At 48.3% G+C, this 22,099-nt stretch overlaps 1 protein-coding gene across 2 annotated transcripts; it reads right to left on the bottom strand.

Moving 5' to 3' along the window:
• Positions 1–487: 487 nt before the first annotated feature.
• LOC122386463 lies at positions 488–12,018 on the bottom strand. 2 transcript variants are annotated; one of them, XM_043375670.1, is made up of 4 exons: positions 11,847–12,018; positions 2,635–2,840; positions 2,135–2,303; positions 488–1,503 (listed from the first exon to the last, which is right to left on the bottom strand). In XM_043375670.1, exons 1-4 carry the CDS (start codon positions 11,917–11,919, stop codon positions 1,361–1,363), a joined length of 591 nt encoding a protein of 196 aa, XP_043231605.1. In that variant the 5' UTR covers positions 11,920–12,018; the 3' UTR covers positions 488–1,360. The 2 variants fall into 2 exon arrangements, 1 of the variants encoding a protein (XP_043231605.1); XR_006257384.1 differs by having other exon boundaries at positions 1,402–1,503; positions 1,853–2,303.
• Between the last annotated feature and the right edge of the window lie 10,081 nt (positions 12,019–22,099).

A 22,099-nucleotide genomic window follows, 5' to 3' on the forward strand; every position in this document is an offset into this window, starting at 1 on the left:
TCTAGGAGCATCTCGAACCAGATCGGTCAATTGTTCAATAGTTCATTCCACTGAACAATACCGACGAACACATTTTGGAAAAAGGCAGCAATCACCGTGAAAATATGCCTATCACGTGCATAAAAACAAGTTTCCTCATTATACTGGCCCGTGAAAAACACCACTTCTCCGTCGCACAGAGTCGCCAAAACACGCCGGCTCCCCTATTACCCGCCGTGTGGAGCTGCTCGTTGGGCCGGCGGCCGCTCATTTGATAGACAAACACGGCGAATTGTGACGCTGTGCGCTCGACGCTGATTGGTGGCTGCCGCGGTCCGCGAGCAGGTTCAACAAACAGACGACGGGCGGCCGCGGCGACTGCTTAGGTGGCCACGGAGACGGGATAATCAGAGGGCAACGAACCACGGTGCAGTTCATACAACACATCACGGTCTGATTCAGCGTAGCGGAACAAGGGCTAGTGCAGTTCAACTCGGTAGACCAGGGTTGGGTTCGATATAATCGACACAGCGGTCAACGAGCACACAGCGGACTACGGGACAGTGTAACACTGCGGGCCCAGGTGCTGAAACCCCGTAAACCATGAGTTAGTGTAACACAGCTGATCTGGGACTAGGATAGTACAGTGGACCGCAGGCTAGTGTAACACAACAGACCACTGGATGATGTAGCACAACGCACACTGGGCTGGGTCATAGTGGTGCCACACCCACCGGTTACCCGCCTCTCGGATCACCCTTGGGCTGGGTGATTCCATCCGATGTGGCGTGGAATGGCTAGTGTTTAATGGAGTGAGTAATAGGCCCGACAAGTGCGCAACTCATTAAGGCCTGCAGATGTTTAGAAATGACAAAAATACCAATGCAAAACATGCTCAAATATATTTTGAATAAAATTATTGTCGTGTAGCAATGTAGGTTGTAAACGGTGAACGAAACTTTCAACCTGAAAAGCCGTTCTAATGGGAGGGCCTTGCATTTACATCACAAACAGCTGGAATAGCGGCTGCTGTTCTTAACGTCACGAATTCAATTTGGAACTTGAACAAGAACTGTGCACAACAATGATGATGCTAGTTACCGTACTGTTATCAACTCAGATTGACAAAAGAAAAATGCATAACATGTTGCTATGTACGGTAGGTAGCTAGAAACTCGTACCTCACTTCAACACAAGCCGAAACTGCCATGCTTTCAGCTACAATAGATCAAAAATTTCATCGCCAGAGGTCAAGTCACGTTGACAGACCCGTCCGACTCGTCGCTGGCGGTCGTCCTACCCCTCACTGGTGGTCCTTCCAGACGTTCTGTCTCCGCCCCACCTCTGCCGTCCGACGCCCCACCTTCGTTTCCTCCCGGCCTCAGGCCGTCAGAGGCTCCTTGTCGGTGTCGTTGTGGAACATCCGCCTGAGCTCCGCGGCGCTGATCCTGCCGTCACAGAGGCCGCAGCACCAGCAGCTGCGGTGGGTGCAGGCCAGACAGCACAGCAGCAGCCCCAGCATGGCTGGCGAGCGACACACAGTGACAGTCAGCTGCATACAGTGCGCCGATAACAACAGCTTCAGCGTTTGCCATCGCTAGCACATCAGTGTCAGCCAGCCACATGAAAGTAATTGAAATCACATGAAGCAGCAGGAGCTATGTATTTTGGCAGCCGACAGGATAGGTCATCCATTTACATCCACACCTGACACCACTAACCTCGAACACAAAATAACTAGGTGAAATATGAGCTTTGAACTCAGTACCCATCTGTGCCGTGATATTCTTTTTATCCTTTTACCCCGCCGTAGTAATCGCTATTGGCCGGGGAAACGGCTCTAGAGCTACAAGAATTGAGCAATGAGCAGTACCTATTGATCGCAGTGCTGGCAGTGCTGTGTGGAGTGGCTGCTCTGAGCAAACGAGCAGTGAGCAGCTGAGATAGACATGCTGTGGCCGTGGCCAGTTCCACTCAGCCTGGGTTGGTGACGTGTAGGATTCCTTGCACACATACCAGTGCTGTGAGTGCTGCTGATGTCACCCGTCTGGAGTTCAGGTAACTAACTATTATTCAGAGAGCAGAGTCCCGCGAGGTGGCGCGGTGTGGCAGTGCAGAGGTGCCCGCGGACTGTCACCCCCACCCGTGTACTGACTGGCGGCAGCCGGCACGGCCACGGCGAGCATGGCGCCCAGCTCGACCGAGTGCACGCCCTCGCCAGAGTACGGCGGCAGCGGCTCCCAGTCGGGTTTGCGGCGCGGCGGTGGCGGGGGCGGCGCCGGGTAGTGCAGCATGCCGTTCACCGAGACCGCGTCCCCGAGCACCTGAGAACGGCGGTACCGTCAGCGGTCATCTCTGGGAGGTCAGCCAGCAGCCCCGCGGCACAGTCTGCATCAGAGCGTCAGCACCAGCATCAGCTTTATACCGTCAACACTAAGCGGCAGCTCCCCACCGCGTGATAAGTGGACAAAAGCATGGCGGCTCGGGCGGCTGGATGGCTATGAAGTGTGAACTATAGACCCAGAATGCCCATGTTGTTGGACCTGAGTTATAATAACCTGCTGGAGACTGACTGAAGTAAAACTGACTGCGGCGGTTGTTACACATTCCGCGTCGTTAACACAGGCAACCCGCTGCCGGCGGGACTGGACTGACCTGAAGTCGCTGGCCGTCCACTGTGACGCTGTCCGTATCGTCCAGCTCGTAGGTCTCGCCGCGCACGCTGATGGTCGAGTCGTTGTGGGGCTGAATGTTGAGCTGCTCCAGACTGGGCGGCTGGCCGTACAGGGCTCGTCTGATCTCGGCGGCCACGCCGATGTAGGAGGGGTATTGAGGCAGGTTGACTCCGACGGGTGCCAGCACTGCCATCACAGGGGGCGGGGTGGGGGGTGGGGGGTCCGCTGAGGGGTGCAGTTGTGCAGTGCACTGATTACTGACTAGCGCCGCTGTCACAAATAGGATTGTACGGGTGCATACCGACTGGCGGGTAGCACCGCTGCCTGCCACGACACTGAGGGACAAGGCTACAGCTGAGGTGGTTTTCGGAGGGAACTGACATCGGTAGCACTTCGAGAGAGAGATTAGTCGAGGAAATCGGTTAAGAGGATCGAGTTGTGACAGAGGGGCTGATGGGGAGGCCCCGGCTTGGTAGGCATCTAAGGCTGACGGGGGCCATTTTCCTGGCTTTGTGGCAAATGGACGATGAATGCTTGAGTCTTGTAGTTGGTTTGAACTTGATATTTGTAAAATATTGCCTGTCCTCCAGCTCCAACTCCAAAACAGGAGACCTAACCATTATACTCGTAAGTTAACCCGCGCCCCGCTGGGCTATTCAGCCATACGCGCCCTGCTGGGGGGGGGGGGGGGGGCAGATTCTGCCCCCTGTCTAACTTCCGAACCGATGGTCGTAGAAAGACGGGGAAAACGGCAATCGAAAGCTCTCAACAAGGCGGATCTTAAGAGCCCAAATTTTTTTGCTTAAGTAGGTCAGAGGTCAGGTCAAGGTCAGGTCAAGGGTACAAAATGCAAGTTTCTACAGTATCGGCCTTGCACCGTAGTTGCCGAAGAATGGACTGAGCCTGATTGCCCAAAACGTGTCCTTAGACTACCAAGACAATATTCGTTGCATACAATGTCATTCAAAGGTCAAGGTCACGGTCAGGTCAGTCAGGTCACAAAAAAAAATATAGAAAAGGGCATGTGCGACACATGTTTTATGGGTCATTTTACTCATAGAATTCAATAGGCACACTCAATAAGTGATATGGACCACCTCTGGATGAATTTCAGGTCGAGGTCAGGTCAAATTCAGGTCAAGTGAGGTCAAATTTTGAAGTTGGTTGTTACGGCCTAAAAAGGTGTCTATCAGATGCAGTTTTTCACGGCGAATCGAATGGTGCTATTTTTGTTTCCGTACAAGGTCTAGAACTTCCAAAAAAAATCATTTTTTCACAATTTTTGTATGTCGTGACGTCATAAAATTTTGAATAACTCCCACATTTTTAACCGATTCCTCTAAAAATTGCAATGTAGGTGCACATAGACCACTTCTCTGACATATATTCCGGTTTTTTCGATACACTCAAAATTTTGGATTTTATAATTATTTTCCCAAAAAAGTCAGTTTTTTGAAAAAAATTGGGCCAAAATCCAAAATTTTCAAAAAACCGTGATAGCCATTTGATAAACAAAGTAGAATCACGTATAACCTTTTTTTACGTCTTGATTCCTTTAAAAATGAAGATGTTAGCGGCGTTTGAAAGTTTGCCGTTTTTGAGGCGAAATTGGCGAACATGACGTCACTAAAACGTCAATTTCTCAAAAATTTTCTGACGGATTTCGCTCAAATTTTCAGGGAATGTGTCAAATTGATGTATGATAAGGTACTGGAAGTTTGACGTCGCTGGCGTAACGCGTTTAGAAGTTATTGGCGAAAAACGGGAGGGGGGGCAGATTCTGCCCCCCAGCGGGGCGCGGGTTAATGGGGGAAACTAGGGTTACCCGCGTGCTCCGCAACGCGAAGAAGGGTTATTTTTGACCCGTGGGTATTGGGTTGGTCTGTGTCGATTTGGCTGGTAGGTATCCATTTCGTTCGGTTGCTTCTTGACGGCCAAGCATTTTGTAATAAAACAAAAAAAGATACATCGCATCGAGGTGCCCGTGCAGTATTAGCATGCGTTCTACTTTAGAATGATTCGAAAACTGGCGTGAAGTCTTTTGAGGGCCATCGATAAATTTCGCTAAAAATGACAATATAATGATTTGGAACATTTACATTTTTAAGGATACTGTTGCTAATCATGCAAAAATGAAGAGTGAATATTGGACAGAATTGAATGCTCTATCCAATGGTACCATATTCAATTGCCAAAGGTATCAGGTTATGCAGCAAACCCCGTGTGATTAATAAAGTGGCACAAAATTGACAAACACCATTTTCTCCTGTGATTTGCACCACCTTGATTTGGATCAATCAGCTTTTCACAATTTGTATATGAGAGGCGGTACCTTTCTCTTGCAAATAGGCGTTGATTCAAGTCGCTCCATTTAACGGTCACCTAAAGATAAAATTAATTCCAAAATCCCTCAAAAACCACAATTTTTCAAATAAAAGTGCCCTCTCCGGTGCACGTGGCGCGTGCTATCCTCTGCATTGCACACCATTCAATAGCCCGTTCAATTCTGTACACGATGCTGTTTTCCCCGTGCCGGTCGGACCCCTGGTCACCAAGATATTGCACGGGAACTGGACCCGTGTCGGCCAAAATTAGCCGTTTTCGCCCGATTTCGCACGCCGATTTATACATGTAAAGTCTATGACGCGAATTTGCACTTTTTGAGCACGCGCCACGCGCTCCCTATCAATCCGATCGAGCTGAGACCCCTCAAAGGCACGTCGCGCATCCTTGATCTATAAGTTGTGCAAATTTCACCGGGCTAGGTGCAACGGTCTGGCCTGTAGTCCACGCAAAGCACCACCAAGTCGGGACCTCGGTAACGGACAGACGCACCCTCCTCAAATAGTAATATAGATATGGACATTGTTATTTTGGCGCCAGGAATTATCTAGAACTATCTTAGGCACATGAAACCATGATTTCATGCACTTCTTGCAAGGTCTGATGATTCACTTTTGGCATCGTTGACATTGCGTGACGTCATTTATGAGGTCACTAAAGTCATAAAAAATTCGTCAACAACTCTCGATCAATTTAGCCATCGGCCTGGCAGTGGGCAGGGGTCGATGCGATCCTTCCCCCCCCCCTATTTTTTTTTTGCGAATTACGTAGTCGGATCGTGCTGAAATTTTCAAAAGCCTCTGGGGCATCCTTTGCGCAACTTCTGGAAAACAATATTTTCGGGTTATGCCAGGTCACTGAGCTATGACGTCATAATACCTAGATATAACCTCCTACCGTTTTGACAAAATCGTATATTTCGCGTAACTGGACATGATCTCATCAACAAAAACGAAACTTTCCGTGTGATTTATGTCGGATTTTGACAGGACATGAAGCTCTACATTGTATAGGTATTGACCTTTTCAAAGGTCAACCAATGTCAATGACCTCGCATGTTCACACGCTGACCTCCGTGATATGAGCTGTGTTTAGTTGTTTTATTTTTTAGGTCCTGAATCCGAATCTGTGGTTCAATTTTTACCTACACGCCTTCAAAACTGTTCCTTGACCTTCACAAGGTCAACCCAGGTCAATTACGACCGTCGTCACCGGCGGCGGGTGCGACCTCCCGTGTTCCCGGGGACTACGTCACGACAGTAATGACTGGACTGCAGTCAACTATGCATCATTTTGTTGCTAATTTGTTGAGGAACACGGTCGTGAAAGTGTCGTGTCGCTGTCTTTCATAGATTTGCCAATATTGGCTATAAGTAACTTGGAAAACTATGCCTACCTTTTCCCCGGGATTTGACCTTTGACCTGTCATAACTGGGTCAACTATTGACCTAGGGTAAAAAATATACCACCGATTGCGAGTACTCGTTGAAAGCAATCGAGTGGTCTTTGTAGTTTGTTGCGAAGCGCTACGACGCTTAGTTTCGAAACGCCAGGGGTCGCATCGACCCCCCCCCCCCCCCCCCGCCGCCAGGCCGCTTATGAAAAATGTCCTGCCAGGGCGAGGGTTAAGCTAGCGAGTCGGGAATGCCAACAATAGACTCGGGAATATCTGCCGAATCGAATGATCGATTCCCTATCCTGTGACCAACTTCATGACCTGAGTGCCTCTGACCTGACTTCGACCTGAGGTCAGACCTTAACCCTCGCCCGTAAACGGCGATCTGCCACCTTCGCCCATGCAGGGGGGGTTGGTGCGACCCCCCTTGGCGTTTGAAAACGGAGCGTCGTAGAGCTTAGCGGAAAAGACCAACGGATTGCCCTCGCCGAGATCTCGCGATTGGTGGTATATTTTTTGGTCCTAGGTCAACATTTGACCTACTTTTGACCGGTCAAAGGTCAAATTTTTCGGAAAAATATACTTTTTCAACTTTCCGCGGCGATTGCGGCAAAACGGTGGGAGATATCGACTTGAAACCTTCACTGTCGTGTTCCTTGATCAATTCTCTATCGTTTGGTATGTATTTCGTTTCCCTAGCTCTAAAAATGGCGCGTTGGGAGCGCCGGAAGTCGGCAAGGTCACAGTCGGCGGCAGAAATTCGAAAAATCAAAATTTAAATTTTTGAAATCTGATTGTATTTTTGGATTTGGGAGGTCCATTTGCTCCCTATAGAAGCTAATATTGCTGCATATTCCCATCGAGGTGACAAGAATTAGCAAAATAGTGGTTCGGGCGCTTTTCAAAAATAGTACCGGACGCTGTTCCTCTTGTGACGTCATAGCTCCGTGACCTGACCTGACCCGGTCAAGTTTCTTATACCATATGATAGCCAATACTTGCCCCAACATGCATGGGAAGTTTCATCACGATCCATCAACCGATGTCCGTACCACCGGCAGGAAACCTCGGGCGTTGGCACTCAGTTTGTGAAAATCCGGCCGGAGGCTGTTCCCTTTGTGACGTCATAACTCCGTGACCTGACATGACCCGGTCAATTTTTTTTATCAAAAGATGCGCAAGGTTTGCCCCATAAGGTACACAAAATTTGGCGGCGCTGCGCGCCGCCGTTTTTGCACTATTTCCGAAAAACCTCAGGGGGGTTTTTCGTTGCACCAACCCCCCCCCTACATGGGCGAGGGTTAAGTTGACCTCGCCCAAACAAAAAGTTTATCATTTGACGCGCCTGAACATGAGGATCACGCCGGTGTCAAAATCGCGGCCCTATAATCATTTTTTGGTGAAGTTATGTCCAAAAACCGAACCCGTACTTATCTACCTTAAGGGCACTTGACCTGACCTGAGAGGTCATTAGTTGACCTGAGACCTTAAAATCGGGTACTAGTTAATTACTGCGTCTCGTAGAACGGCACACACGCTCGTTTTTTTGCGAACCTCTAGCTCAGGAGCGAAATGGCGACGGGGTCGCAGCCGCACCGCCCCGGCCCGCCACCCCCCCCCCCCACCCCTTCTTCCCCCCTCGACCGGGACGTGTGTACTGTGTAGAAACCAATAGGTCCAGCATGGGTTATACCGTCCACGAAACGACACGCCCAATTGTAAGACCGTCATGAGGCAATATGGCACCATTGACTGGTCGGCATTCACGCGCGCACTGATGATGATACGTCTATTACGAGTTACGACCCAATGAAAGCTTTATTCAATGCAATGAAAATAACGAAAGAAGCTTTATTCGTCGGCCGGACTGTTTAGCAGGGCTGTCATGCATGCAAATTGATGCTATTCCATCGTACAGCCGTATAGGTGTACTTTATCCCACGCCCCACTGGGGAGGGGTGCTATTCATAGCCCCCTTCCCGTTTTTCTGCAATAACTTCGAAACCGCTTCACGTATCAACGTCAAACTTTCAGTACTTTCGGCTGCATCAATTTGACACCTTGTGTCAAAATATGAATTTCACAGCTACCATACGTCGGCCGAAAATGACGTCAGAGTGACGTCATGTTCGGCCGATTTCGACGCAAAACATTTACCTAACCACGGCAATTGCTCCCAAGAGCTCAGTTTTTAACCCGCGCCCCACTGGGGGGGGGGGGGGCTATTCATAGCCCCCTCCCGTTTTTCCGCAATAACTTCCAAACTGCTTGACGTATCGACGCCAAACTTTCAGAACCTTCGGCTGCATCAATTTGACACCTTGTGTCAAAATTTGAACTTCGTACCTACCATAGGTCGGCCGGAAATGACGTCAGAGTGACGTCATGTTCGGCCGATTTCGACGCAAAACATTGAACCACGGCAATCGCTCCCAAGAGCTCAGTTTTTAAGCTAGATCCAATTTCTTTGCATTAAAGGACTCAGAATTGACTGCGCTATCAAACTGCTGTCTCGGATTTTCAAAATTTTGAAAATTTTGTAAATTTTAATAATAAAATTAGAAATTCATATTTTTATATTTTTTCGAAAAGTTTTTGACTTTTCGAAAAAAAAAACCGGAACATTTGTGACAGAACGCATGCTTATGACTTACTCTAGCAAGTTTTAGCTAAATATCTTTAAAAATGGCAAAGTTATACGCATAATTGCAAAAAAAATCACAATTATTAATTTTTCAAATCAATTTTTCAGTACGTATTTGACATCGCACATCAATATAAATAGCACCATCGTGTTCCTGAGCTCAAACTGCATCCAATAGATACCTACCTTTTTTATTGAAAATTTTTTACTTCAAAATTTGACCTTTTTTGACCTGAAAGTGCCCTGACCTAAGCTAAAGTTGACTCAAAATGACCTCGAATGACGCAGACGACATCAAATCAAATTCGAAATCTATGGCCTAAATGGACCATAAAACATGTGTCACGTGACCGACGCATGATGTAATATTTCCGTGACCTGTGATGACCTGACCCTGACCTGAAAATCAAAGTACAAGTTTAGTACCCTCAGGGTATCTAGAGCATCTGTTTACGAGTGTGTAAACTAAAAATGAGCCTGATCTGACTTGTAAGACGGCGGCCAGAGCCCAAAATGTGAACAAGCCAAAATGCTAATAATTTTTACTTTGACCTGACCTGTGACGTCATCGATGGCCTCGAGGTCAATGAAATTAGGTTTCGTTCGACAGTTTCTCCGGCGCTATCAGACGCCGTTTGAATTTTGACGATCGGCCCGTTTTGGAGTTAAGAGGGGGGGGGGAGCTATAAAGAGCTCCCCCAGTAGGGCGTGTTATACGCAGACTCCAGTGGGGCGCGGGTTAAGCTAGATCCAATTTCTTTGCATAAGTGGACTCATTACCTATAGCAAAAAAAATCACAATTAATTTTTTTTTCAAATCAATTTTCAGTGCGTATTTGACATCGAACGCCAATATAAATAGCACCCATCGTGTTCCTGAGCTCAAACTGCATCCGATAGGCACCTTTTTTGTCGAAAATTTTAACTTAAAATTGGACCTTTTTTACCTGAAAGTGGCCTGACCTAAGCTAAATTCAACTCAAAATGACTTCGAATGACATAAACGACATCGAATTCGAAATTTATGGCCTAAATGGACCATAAAATATGTGTCACGTGACCGATGCATGATATAAGATTTCCGTGACCTGTGATGACCTGACCCTGACCTGAAAATCAATGTGCAAGCTTGGTACCCTCAGAGTATCTTAAGAATCTGTTCACGAGTGTGTAAACCAAAAATGATTCTAACCTGACTTGTAAGATGGCGGCCAGAGCCCAACATGTGAACAAGCCAAACATCGATAACTCTTACTTTGACCTGATCGGTGACCTCGAGGTCAATAAAATTAGGTTTCGTTCGACAGTTTTTTCCGGGGCTACAGACGCCGTTTGAATTTTTGCGATCGGCCCAGTAGTTTCGGAGTTGGGAGGGGGGACTATTAAGGGGGGCTATGAATAGCTCCCCCCAGTAGGGCACGTTATACGCAGACCCCAGTGGGGCGCGGGTTATATCCTTCGCCCCAGTGGGGGGGGGGGGGCATATGTTACCACCCTGTCGCGTTTTTCGCGTGTAAATAAAAAACCGCGGCACGTAGCGCCGCGCCGCTTGGGGTAGCTTTTTGTACATTAATTTTGGACAATATGTGAAATTTTTGACCCCAGGTCATGTCAGGTCAGGTCACCAGGTCAAGTTAACTGATCGAGCCTAAAAAAGTTTGCAATCATGTCCAGCCTGCAGCGTTTGTCAGAAAGGTTTCAAACTTGGTGGATTGCATGATGTTATGGGCGCCTACAATTTGTATATCTCGGATTTTTTTTCATATCGGTGACCTAAGGTCAGGTGAGTGGCGTGACCTTACCATTATAAGGCATTGGAGAAAAATGAAAATGTCTTTAGATCCGTGTGTACGCATAGGAACAGTCCAAATATTTCAGAATCACAATGATTTAGACCACCCGTGACGACCAAGGTGTGTTTTTTGCTGAGAGCCTCTACCTCTAGAAAGGTCATCCGAGGTCATTTGAGGCTACAAACAGATTTTTGCCAATAACTCTCGATTGGAAAGAGATAGGACGCTGGGGATGGCCTCATTGTGTTTGTCTTGTTAAGACGCATCGAATGGTATGCAACATGACCTTTTCCGGTCAGGTCATGACCTTGACCTGAGGTCAAATTTTCAAGTTGACCTTTCAAGGGCATCTTATAGTTCATTCGACGCGTCTCGTCGAGAGGAACACGATACTGGCAATAGAATTGTTGTGGCCTTTTTAAGTCAAAAGTTAGTGTCGAAAAACACATTTCGTAAAAACAGCTATTTTTTTAGTTTTTGCCCTCTGGAGGCTAAACCGTTGACCTGAGGTCATTTTTGATAATGACCTTATCAAAAGAATAGTTCAAAAGCTATCGATTGCTTTTCGCAGCGTTTTTCTAGCTATCATAGTTCCTGAGATAATGGCATGTTTTCTGAAAAATATAATGACAATTCGCCAGTTAATAATGACAGTTTTTACATGGAAGTCTCGAAAAGTGAATTGACAGGCGACAGCATGCATTCACTGTTTTACGTTTTGTGACGAAATAAAAAATGGGTAGGTACTAGGTACCCAACAAGAAGGATAAAAAATCGCGCCGAATCGTCTGTGGCATGAAGCAGGCATGGCTCCACCACAGGGTGGCTGCAGGGGCTCGGATCTCCCCAATAATTTCGCTTCCGTAATGCCACCCAACGTATAAAATCAAAAGTGACGGATTTTGGAAGTCGGACCCCCTATCCTAAGAATGTGGCGAAGGCCCTGACACTTGACAGGGTCAGGTAGGTTCCTACTATGTGTTGTGGGGAATTTATGAGTTTGGCTGTCGCCTCACCGGGTGGCTGTGGAGCTGGCGCCGGATCCTGGCCGGCCACCGTCGTCACCAGCAGGACCAACAGCAGCGCCATGACGCGGACCGACGTCCGAGCAGTACCACAGCGGACCGTGAACCGTCCGACAGCCGACGTCTGACCCGTCCAGCGGCCGTCCGACGTCTGAACTCTCCCACCCCGGGCCGACGTCTGAGTCGTCCGACGGTGCGGGCCGACGCATGGAGCCGTGGTGCGCCGGCGGGACACCGACGTCCGACGACTGAGCTACAACGGTGGCGGACTAGCCTGACCTATCCAAGCGGCAGTAGACTTGTGAGACTTTAAATTCCTATTACCAGGTGTCCCAAAATTAATGTCACACATTTCCAACGTCCATTGCATGAAAATAACAAATATGAGAGGTGAGCTTTTCTTACATATAAATCCCACCTTTTTCCTGATACAGGAAAGCATACGGTCCGGGACGTCAGAGATTAACATGTCCAGCTCTTGAGGAGTGATTTTGGACCAGGCAGATCAAAGGCTCCTGGTCAGCGTGCCTTCAGATTATCCTGGCTGATGGCTCCATTTTGTTCACCTCTTTACCGGACGGTCGCCCTAAGATTTTCTATCGGCGACAGGTCGGGGCTATTCCCCGGCCATTTGTCCTTCTCCCCAGGCGCGTAACCACGAGTCTGAAGTTACTGGGGACCACATGGAGGGCCACGAATATTTTTTTTCCGGATCAGCCTTCGCCCGAGTGTGTGTGTGGGGGGGGGGGGGAGGGGAGGCGTTTTTGGCCACACCTGCCAGTTATTTGTTGCGCGTGTAAGGAAAACCGCGGCGCATACCGATGCGAAACTTGGTATGGCTTATGATACCTCAATTTCGCATCGTGTTTGAAAATTTTGACCCTAAGTCACCTAAGGTCAGGTTACCAGGTCAGTAAAGTAACCATGCCTCTCAAAAACTTTGTGACTCTGTCCTTCCTACAGTTTAAATCCAGAAGTTTGAAACTCGAGCTTTTGCATGAGGATATCAGTATGAACAATTCGTATATCTCAAAGTTTTCACATCGGTGACCTAATGTCAGGTCAATTTTACGACCTCTCCATTATAAGTCATTGGGAGAAAATTGTACTGCTCTTCTTTTGGCCGAAAACACATTCAAACACCGTGACACAGGTAAACATGACACACTGAACCGGAAAATTGCACCTGTGACACCTCTATGCCCCTCAGCTCATCTCACGTCATGAAACCAAGATGACTTTACTACCTACTCCATGAAACATCTCCAACAGTCTTTACTGTTTTTGCCACAACTTTAGATAGAAACATGCTAGAGCGCTGCAAACGCCATGAACGTGTTCAGCTCAACATATACCAATCAAATGACTTGCAACATGACCTTTTCCGTGACCTGGACCAGGGGTCAAATTTTCAAGTTGACCTTTTCAGGTCAACTTATAGTTCATTCGATGCGTCTCGACGAGACAAACGCGATGCCGGTAAAATCAGCGTCATATAAGTTTGGAGTCCCAAAGTTATGATAGTTGATACAAAAACCTTTTCCGCAAAAACGCCAGCCTGGAAGCTAAACCGTTGACCTTAGGTCATATCTGAGAACATAACTCAGAAAGGCCTTTGAAAAAGCTATCGAATGCGCTTTCCCGCAGCACTGCAGCTCTATTGGTTTCTGACTTATGAGCCGATTTGTGAAAAGTTATCAAAATTGGGAACAAAAGTTCGTGAAAATTTTACATTTGGTGACCTCCAGTGACCTTAGCGATGACCTGATCAAAAATGGCATAGGTAATTCTGAAAGGCACTGTAGCGAGCTATCTGCTGCATTTTACCCCGTCTTTCTAGCTTGCTTACTTTCCGAGATAATATGGTGTGGCAAAAAGCCCCCCCCCCCCCCACCACCACCATCATCATGAAGTTGGCTGAGAGGCCCACCCGGGCGCTGGCTAAACAAAACATCCATAGTTTTGTCTTCCGTTGAGTCGTTGACTACATATTACTCTTCACGTCGATTTAGAGACAATATTTCGCTATTTAACCCTCGCCCGCACATGCACGGGTGGAGAATTGTGCTGGACTGGGGGTGCTCGAGCTCTCCCAATTCCACGCCGGCCACGCCGGCTTGGCTTTGGAGCCGCGGCCGGGCGGCGCGGGTCAAGGTCACCGCTAGGCGGCGTCGGATTTGCTGCGCCCGAGCACCCCCAGCTGGTCACAATTCTCCACCTATGCGCACATGGGGGGGGGGTTGCCACCCCCCCTGATTTTTCGTATAGCCGCTCCTCTATCCTTTCTTGATGTCCACTGAAAATTTCAAGTTTCTATGATTTTTGGTTTCGGAGATATGACCTTGTTTTTCAGGTCATGTCATGACCCAAATGGCTAATTCTCAACATCTTGCGTTTGCCATGGGCCTTGTGAGCTTTTGACACCTTGATTTCGGCCTTTTTTGCCAGTCTTGCCTCCCACCTATCATGGAACATGTTGTTCGACGATGTACAGGTGTCAAGGTCAGGGTCAAGGTCAACCTAGGTCATCTAAGATAATTGCGTTTTAGGCAAGCTGAATTTACTTTTTGTGAAGTTTTTGACTGCATTTTTGGTAAAAGCTTCTCAGATCATGATTTCATGTAATATGGACATGAAATGAAGTGTGACAAAGAGGTTCTAGCTGGCTTGGCACCAGAAAACAGCATCGTCATCGGTATATGATAAGCAGCGCACTTGATATCCAACGGTGACCCGAAACAGCAACATTTTTTAGTTTGACCTGACCTGGAAGGTCAATGACTGACCTGAGAAGATAAAACTGGGTATCATTGGATTCGTCTCTTCCCAAAGAATCTTTTTGGTCTTTACCGCTAAGCTCTATCTCCAACAGGAACGAAATGGCGCGGGGGTGGCAACCCCCCCCCCCCCATGTGCGTTCTAGGATGGGAAAATGGCATGTGCGGGCGAGGGTTAAGCAAATTGAGGAAGTCGTCGGTTTTACTGGGGACGGTCCCCAGTAACCCAAAAGCCACTGGGGACCGGTCCCCAGTGTCCCCAGTGGTGGTTACGCGCCTGCTTCTCCCACGGAATGCTGGAAAGTACGATCTGCACCAGTCCTGCGGCTGCGTTCTTCAAGCTCGATGAGCCGGGGCGCCGATCTGTTGAAACATTTTTTCTTTATAAATTTAGCCCGAACTTTTTGATAGGAACGATTCACAAGGACAGAGTCACCGCTAAGCGAAGCTTGTTGCGGTGACCCTGCCCTCTACTACCCTCCGATTGCGCAATTCCAGTTCCACGGCATAATTTAGAGTCCAAAATTTAACGTGCGCACTGCGCGCATAGCCGCGCACGGCTGGTCCCCTCACTGACTTCGTCTGGCTACGGCCTGCCACCAACCGCAGCCATACCTGTCAGGAGCCCCATAAATGTCGAGCGCCCGTCGCGCTTCGAACCCGGTCTGTTATAACCGGGAACGCGTGCTCTCACCACGCGGAGTCCAACGCTCTACCAAATGAGCTACGGGACCGGCAGGCAAGATGGCCCTGGACATTTTCAGCTGAAGTTTTCGGCTGGAGACGTGGCTTGGTTTGCTCCAGCTTTAGAGACAACCTCAGGTACCGATGGATTGTCGACTTGGAGACTTGATATGACTGCTGGCAATCAGCTTACCAGTTTTCTTGTGGATTGACCCGTCTTTAGCACCGCGCTTCGCGATGACGATTTGGGCTACCCGGCTGGCGGAAGCCTTCCTGCCGTGATCCTCCTTCGTTCCTTCCTTCCTCGTTCGTTCTTCTTCCTTCGTGTTCTCAGGCCTCTATCCGCTTCTGTTGCGTGACAACCAGCGCTAAATTGTGCGGCAACTCATGCCTGTGCCTCGGCGACCTAGCCGTGGGTCATGCCGCCGGCAACCATGCCGACTGCCCCGCCCCGCTGTGGGTCGATTTGCTCCGCGGCTTTGCCATCCTGGACACCTGGTAGTGGTTCGCGCGAGCCGGGTACCTACTGCCCCAGAAATGACCCCCATACACTCCTTGACCGGTCAGGGTCACAAAAATTTGACGGTCACGTGACTAGAATGTAACTAATATGGCATGGGAGCCAGACCGGCGAAAATATATTGATATTGCGCCGTAAAAGGCAAAATATAAGTTGTGGAAGTGTTATGAATGACATTAATTTTGGGACACCCTGTATAGATAGACCGTACTAAATATAAGCACCATTTTCTTCTTTGACCCCTTGGTTTATTCCTCAATCGGTTGAATGTAAAATGGATGACAGAGCTAAAAATGTCGCCAAAGCAAGGCAAAGGTGGGTCGAATTGGCCTGCTAAGGTACAATGTTTTTCGTTTTTGCGTAGGTACGGTTCTCCAGTAAAAGTCTTGTTGGTTTTGCTTTTTTGGATATATTTGGTCCTATATAATGTTCAAATGCATAAGTATGAACCCGAATTGTGTGTACTCGTATGCACATTTACCACTAGACTGTAAAATTGCATCCTTGTATGCCAAATACTTTCCGAGATATTCACCAAAAACCTCATTTTCTGCCGTTTGGGGTATTCTGGCCGCAATCTGCCTGGGATCGCCTATGACATAAGTACCTAGAGCCATCTAACGAGAGGAACGCGGAAACACAGAATCATGAATGAATCGAGCGCGTAGTAAACGGTGTATGAAAGGGAGACTCAGCAGAGGCTATCCGGGTGGCCGGCGGGCGGCGCGCCCTTAGGCATCGGCTGACCCTTCGGACCGCGTGGAGTCAGAGGTCGCGCTCGGGAAGTCTCGGCTCTGGGTTATAGCGCTGTGCAGTCATGAAGGGAGGATAGGATAGCGCTAGCCCGGCTGACTACTGTTAACGCCAGACCCCTTGAGACCCTAATTTTTCGCGATTACTTTTAAATGCGTGAAGGAATTTCAACCAAGCTCAGGACATGGCCGTTTCAAGACAGGCCGAAACTTTTACAATTTAGATATTTTATCGCCATTTCAATATTTCAGGCACTTGTCATTGACTCGTAATGTTAACTGTTTTTCCATCCTGGATAGAGGCTTTCTACGTCATATGACATTAGGCTCCGCCCACGACTGCGGCATTGACCCGTGCCCATCAGCGACCTCTGTACAAACGACACCCCTGCCATCTGTGAAGGACTATGAATTTCGCTGACGCTTCACGTGCTATGAGTCAATTGCAGCAGACGGTCAAGTAAATGTTAGGCTCTTGTTGACTCTTGTATATAGGACCAAGAGGACCATCACTCCTCAACCTACTACTCAGTCGTGCTTCGAACAAACGTTAACGATTCCTAACAAATACGATTTTCGATGTAGGGTATCTGTTTGAAATACGAGCGAGCCGTATGATGTGAAGCTCAGGCAATTAACTTAGGCCGGGGGGATCCAGGGCGTCGCAAGTCCATCTACGACACGTCGCAAGTTACGACACATGTCCCGTCGTAAGTTGTGTCGTAGCGAAAAAGGAGGGATGTTGAGGAAAGAGGGGTTTGTCGGAGGATACGACAGAACGTAGCTGCGACAAGGCTTAAATACCCGCTTTACTCGAGAATTTAAAAGGCTACACGATCAGCTGATCCCGTAGTAAGCGTCAGTAAGGTCGAAAACTCTATCAAGCATAAAGGAACATTCGCCCTTCTGGTTTGCGAGCTTATGAGACAGCCACTTCAAGCATGTTCTCTGATTCTGAAGCTTTGTCTCAACTGGGTGACTTGTGGTTGCTAACGCTCACGTGAGTTGCCATGCATTTTGGGATCGATCACAGGAGATTCGTGGCGCTATAGGGCATCTAGAAGCGATGCTTTAGAAGAAATGAGTTAAGAGAGTATGAGGTCACAGAGAGTTAGTAGAGTTGGAGATTGAGGTCACAATTGGAAGTTACAGAGGTCATCTGGGACACTTCAGGTCACGGAGGTCAACTTGGGGTCATCACAGAGCTCAATTGGAGACCACGGAAGTAATCTGAGACACGTCAGGTCACAGAAGGCAACTTGGGGGCACGTCAGGTTACAGAGGTCAACTCGGGGTCATCACAGAGCTCAATTGGGGGTCATCTGGGACACGCCAGGTCACAGAGGTCAGCTTTAGGTCATCAAAGAGCTCAATTGGAGGTCACGGATGTCATCTGGGACACGTCAAGTCATAGAGGTCAACTTGGGGTCATCACAGAGCTCAATTGAAGGTCATGGGGGTTATCTGGGACACATCAGGTCAGATAGGTCAGCTTGGAGTCATCAGAGGGGTCACTTAGAGGTTACAGAGGTCATATGGGACACGTCAGGTCACAGAGGTCAACTTGAGGTCATCACAGAGCTCTATTGGAGGTCATGGGGGCCATCTGGGACACATCAGGTTACAGAGGTCAACTTGGGGTCATCACAGAGCTCAATTGGAGGTCATCTGGGACACGTCAGGTCACAGAGGTCAACTTGGGGTCACCACAGAGCTCTATTGGGGATCACGCAGGTCATCTGTGACACGTCAGGCTACAGAGGTCAACTTGGGGTCATCACAGAGCTCAATTGGAGGTCATCTGGGACACATCAGGTCACAGAGGTCAGCTTGGAGTCATCAGAGAGCTCAATTGGAGGTCACGGAGGTCATCTGGGAGTGGGACACTTCAGGTAACAGAGGTCAACTTGGGGTCATCACAGAGCTCTATTGGAGGTCATGGGGGCCATCAAGGGACACGTCAGGTCACAGAGGTCAACTTAAGGTCATCACAGAGCTCTATTGGAGGTCACGGAGGTCATCTGGGACACGTCAGGTTACAGAGGTCAACTTGGGGTCATCACAAAGCTCAATCAGAGGTCATCTGGGACACGTCAGGTCACAGAGGTCAACTTGGGGTCATCACAGAGATCAATTCGAGGTCATGGGGGTCATCTGGGACACATCGTTTTTAGAATTTGGAGAATCTTTTGGGGGATGCCCCTCGCAACGTCCAAGACCGCCTTTCTGGATTCGCAAGTAGTTGCTGGAATGGCGTTAGGCTACTTCATATCCCTGAATACCCCAATAAATGTGAATATAACATATTATGCACCATGTTCAACACTCTCGCTGGCGCGGATTGAGGCCTCATAGACGAACCGTTGGTTCTTGCTTTATAACTCGCGTTAGCGGCAACAGATTGCAACGAAATTTTCAGGATCTCAAGTTTCAACAATTTTCCACGTACCATGCAAATTTCGTGACCATGACCCCAATGACCTGTGACCTGTGACCTCTCCCTCAAGGCCATATCAACTTGCGACACAACTTACGACTGCTATTTCAAATTCGTAAGTTGTGTCGTAAATCAGGCACTTTGCGATAGACTTTACTTCTTAAGTAACGCTACTCATCAATTGATCCCTCCAAAAACGACTTACTACACAACTTGCGACACGTCGCAGCTGCGACGAGGCTTACGACGCTCTGGATCCCCCCAGCCTTATTATTGCGTTGTTCGATGGTTGCATAGCGATGGCAGCGATGGCATAGCGATAGCGAATCGGCAGCTACTTGGTGACATCCGACATCCCATTATCGCATTATCTGCAACGCCATAGGCTTTAAATACAGGTGAATATTTCCTAACCTTATGTCAGTTATATGCCATCTGCCCGTCATATGCAGCTTATATAAAAAAAAAATATCAGCGAACATATCAGCATTGTAGAAGCAATGCGCATTGAGCATTTATGACTCCTTAGTCATCATGTCGCTCTCTGGGCACTGTCAGCCAAGACGCTACGCACAACTCCGCCGGCTTTCGGCACCGCTCGACCGTCGCCCGTCCCCGCTCCCCGCCACAGCGAGAGTGACCGCGCGCCGGCCCGAAACCGCCGCAGGCCAAGACCACAGAGGCGGGGCTTAGCTGTGACGTCATAACGTATCACAGACTGACTGGTGATAGCCTCTACACACCGGATGAAAATCTTGCTCGAAATTTAACATTACGAGTCAATGACAAGTGCCTGAAATATTGAAATGGCGATAAAATATCTAAATTGTAAAAGTTTCGGCCTGTCTTGAAACGGCCATGTCCTGAGCTTGGTTGAAATTCCTTCACGCATTTAAAAGTAATCGCGAAAAATTAGGGTCTCAAGGGGTCTGACGTTAACAGTAGTATCTCGGCTGATTCGTGTGGGGTGGAAGGGAGCACAGAACGGGATGGTGGTTAGTGGTGGATGGTGGGATGGTGGTTAGGTTAGTGAATAGTGCGTACTGCGTAGAACGTAGCTGAACATGCATTGTTTTTCATGACAAACAACATGCAGCATAATGTGCGGGATTATGCCAGAACTGATACAAAAAGGGAACTATATTTCGGGCGAGGGAGTGGATGGGTGCCGTGACACAGCATGACGAAGACGATGCTGCCAAAATCGGGATGCTTTTTTTGCCCCCATTCTTTTACCCCTAACATGGAGCACTTGACCCGAACTTAGAGGTCCCCGACTGACCTTAGACCTTAAAATCGCACCCGTCAAGTGCGCCACCTTTTCTTCAGGGGCGCTCTTCCTGGTTGCCTTTGTTCTTACCAATAACTAAAGCAAATCGAACGTATGATTAAAAAGGCATACCTCAAATACAATTTTACCTAGCGTTCGATGTCTCTCGGACGACGAAGATTCTACGTCGTCCGGCCAATCCCGTCCAAGGTCAGCGGGGGCTCGGCTGCAGTTCTGGAACGTGATTGGCCGGACGGCGTAGAATCTTCGCCGTCCGGTCCGAGAGACATCGAACGCGGGGTTATTCACACCCGCTCGTGTGCATACTTGTTTTGACCTATATCTTCTCACATAATAATATATCACTTCAGTGCTTAACCCTCAACGGACTTTTGGGCTTTCTGCATATACCCCGGCCGAGGGGGGGGGGGGCGATTACGATCCCTCTCCGTCTTTTCGCCCTTAATTGAGCTAGCGCCTTGCGGATGAAACTGAGCGCGTGCATCGTATGAGATACAGCAGCTGGTGCCCGAGTTGAATGTCTCAGGTCAACCGATAAACTCTGAGGTCAGTATAAGTGCTCCAAGTCGCGGGATCGGTTTTTGGTAAACAGCTTCACCATAGTGGATACAGAGCCAAGGCAATGGCACCATCGAGTTTTGCATGCTCAGCGCGTCGAATAGTAGGTATACGCTTTGTTTTTGTTGAGGTCAATTTAAGGTGTTCATCTCAGGTCATGATCAGGGCAGAGCCACTCAGTACACGAAGCTGGCCCAAGGAGGTCATATCGCTTATTCGATTCGGTAGGTCCTCACAAGTCCTTTAGTGGCTTCCCGACTCGCTAGCTCAATTTGATCGGGACTTTTTTGGTGAAAAATCCTGTGACCTTAGTGACGTCATATATGTAATCATGAGGCCTGAGGCTGCGTGACCGACCTGACCTCAGGTGACTCTTAAGAAAAATACGAGATAACTACATACAAGTTGTGAGGCCTTTAGGAGATAGTAGGTACTATGTAGATCATATAAGCTTCATTACCCAGTGAAAGGTCCCCTGGCACGAAGGGTGTTGCGACGTCGCGACATTTTGGGACCTTACAGAGGTTCACTTCTGACGTCATTGGTCAACGGCCTGACCTTAACCTTCGCACTTGTAAGAGGGTGTCGAACAGACGCCCCACTCTTAGTTTTTCGCAAATATCTCGCGCAAAAAGCGGCTGTTCGCGACGAAACTTTCAGTACCCTCGAGTTAATCAATATTACGCCTACTCTTAAATTTGTATGACCCTGACCCAAAAGACCTTTGACTTGTGACCTGTTTTCCGAGACCATGTTTGGCCGGAATCGCGATTTAGCATATTTCAGCTCACATTACGGGCGCGTTTATTGTCTTTTTTGTGGCTTTAAGCGATCAAACATGTGAAAGGATGTTGATCCCATGGATTCTAGTGGGTGTCAAGGTCACGTGAAGGTCATTCAGGTCACTGACCTTTGATGACCTTTGTTCACTGCTTCGTTTTCTACATGTTTCTAGGGTAGATTTTTGAGTTGATTTCGCATTTAGAAACCGTTTGAACATTTACGAAGTAGTTTTGGTTCCCTCGTAACATGTGACCTGACCTGACCTGACCCGACCTGGACTAAATACACGAAAACATCATCTGTGATAAAAGTTAACTTGAAATTCGTGATCAGCACCCCTGCAAAATCTTATAACAGCCTCACTTTAAGAAGCTCTAAAAGGTCCCGATTTTCCCGACTTTTGAGTATAGGGGAGAGTGGGGTGGGTTGTATCAGTTTTTAC

The sequence above is a fragment of the Amphibalanus amphitrite genome, unplaced genomic scaffold (genome assembly GCF_019059575.1).
Source record: "Amphibalanus amphitrite isolate SeventyFive unplaced genomic scaffold, NRLGWU_Aamphi_draft 000252F_arrow, whole genome shotgun sequence".
Lineage (NCBI taxonomy): Eukaryota > Metazoa > Arthropoda > Thecostraca > Balanomorpha > Balanidae > Amphibalanus > Amphibalanus amphitrite.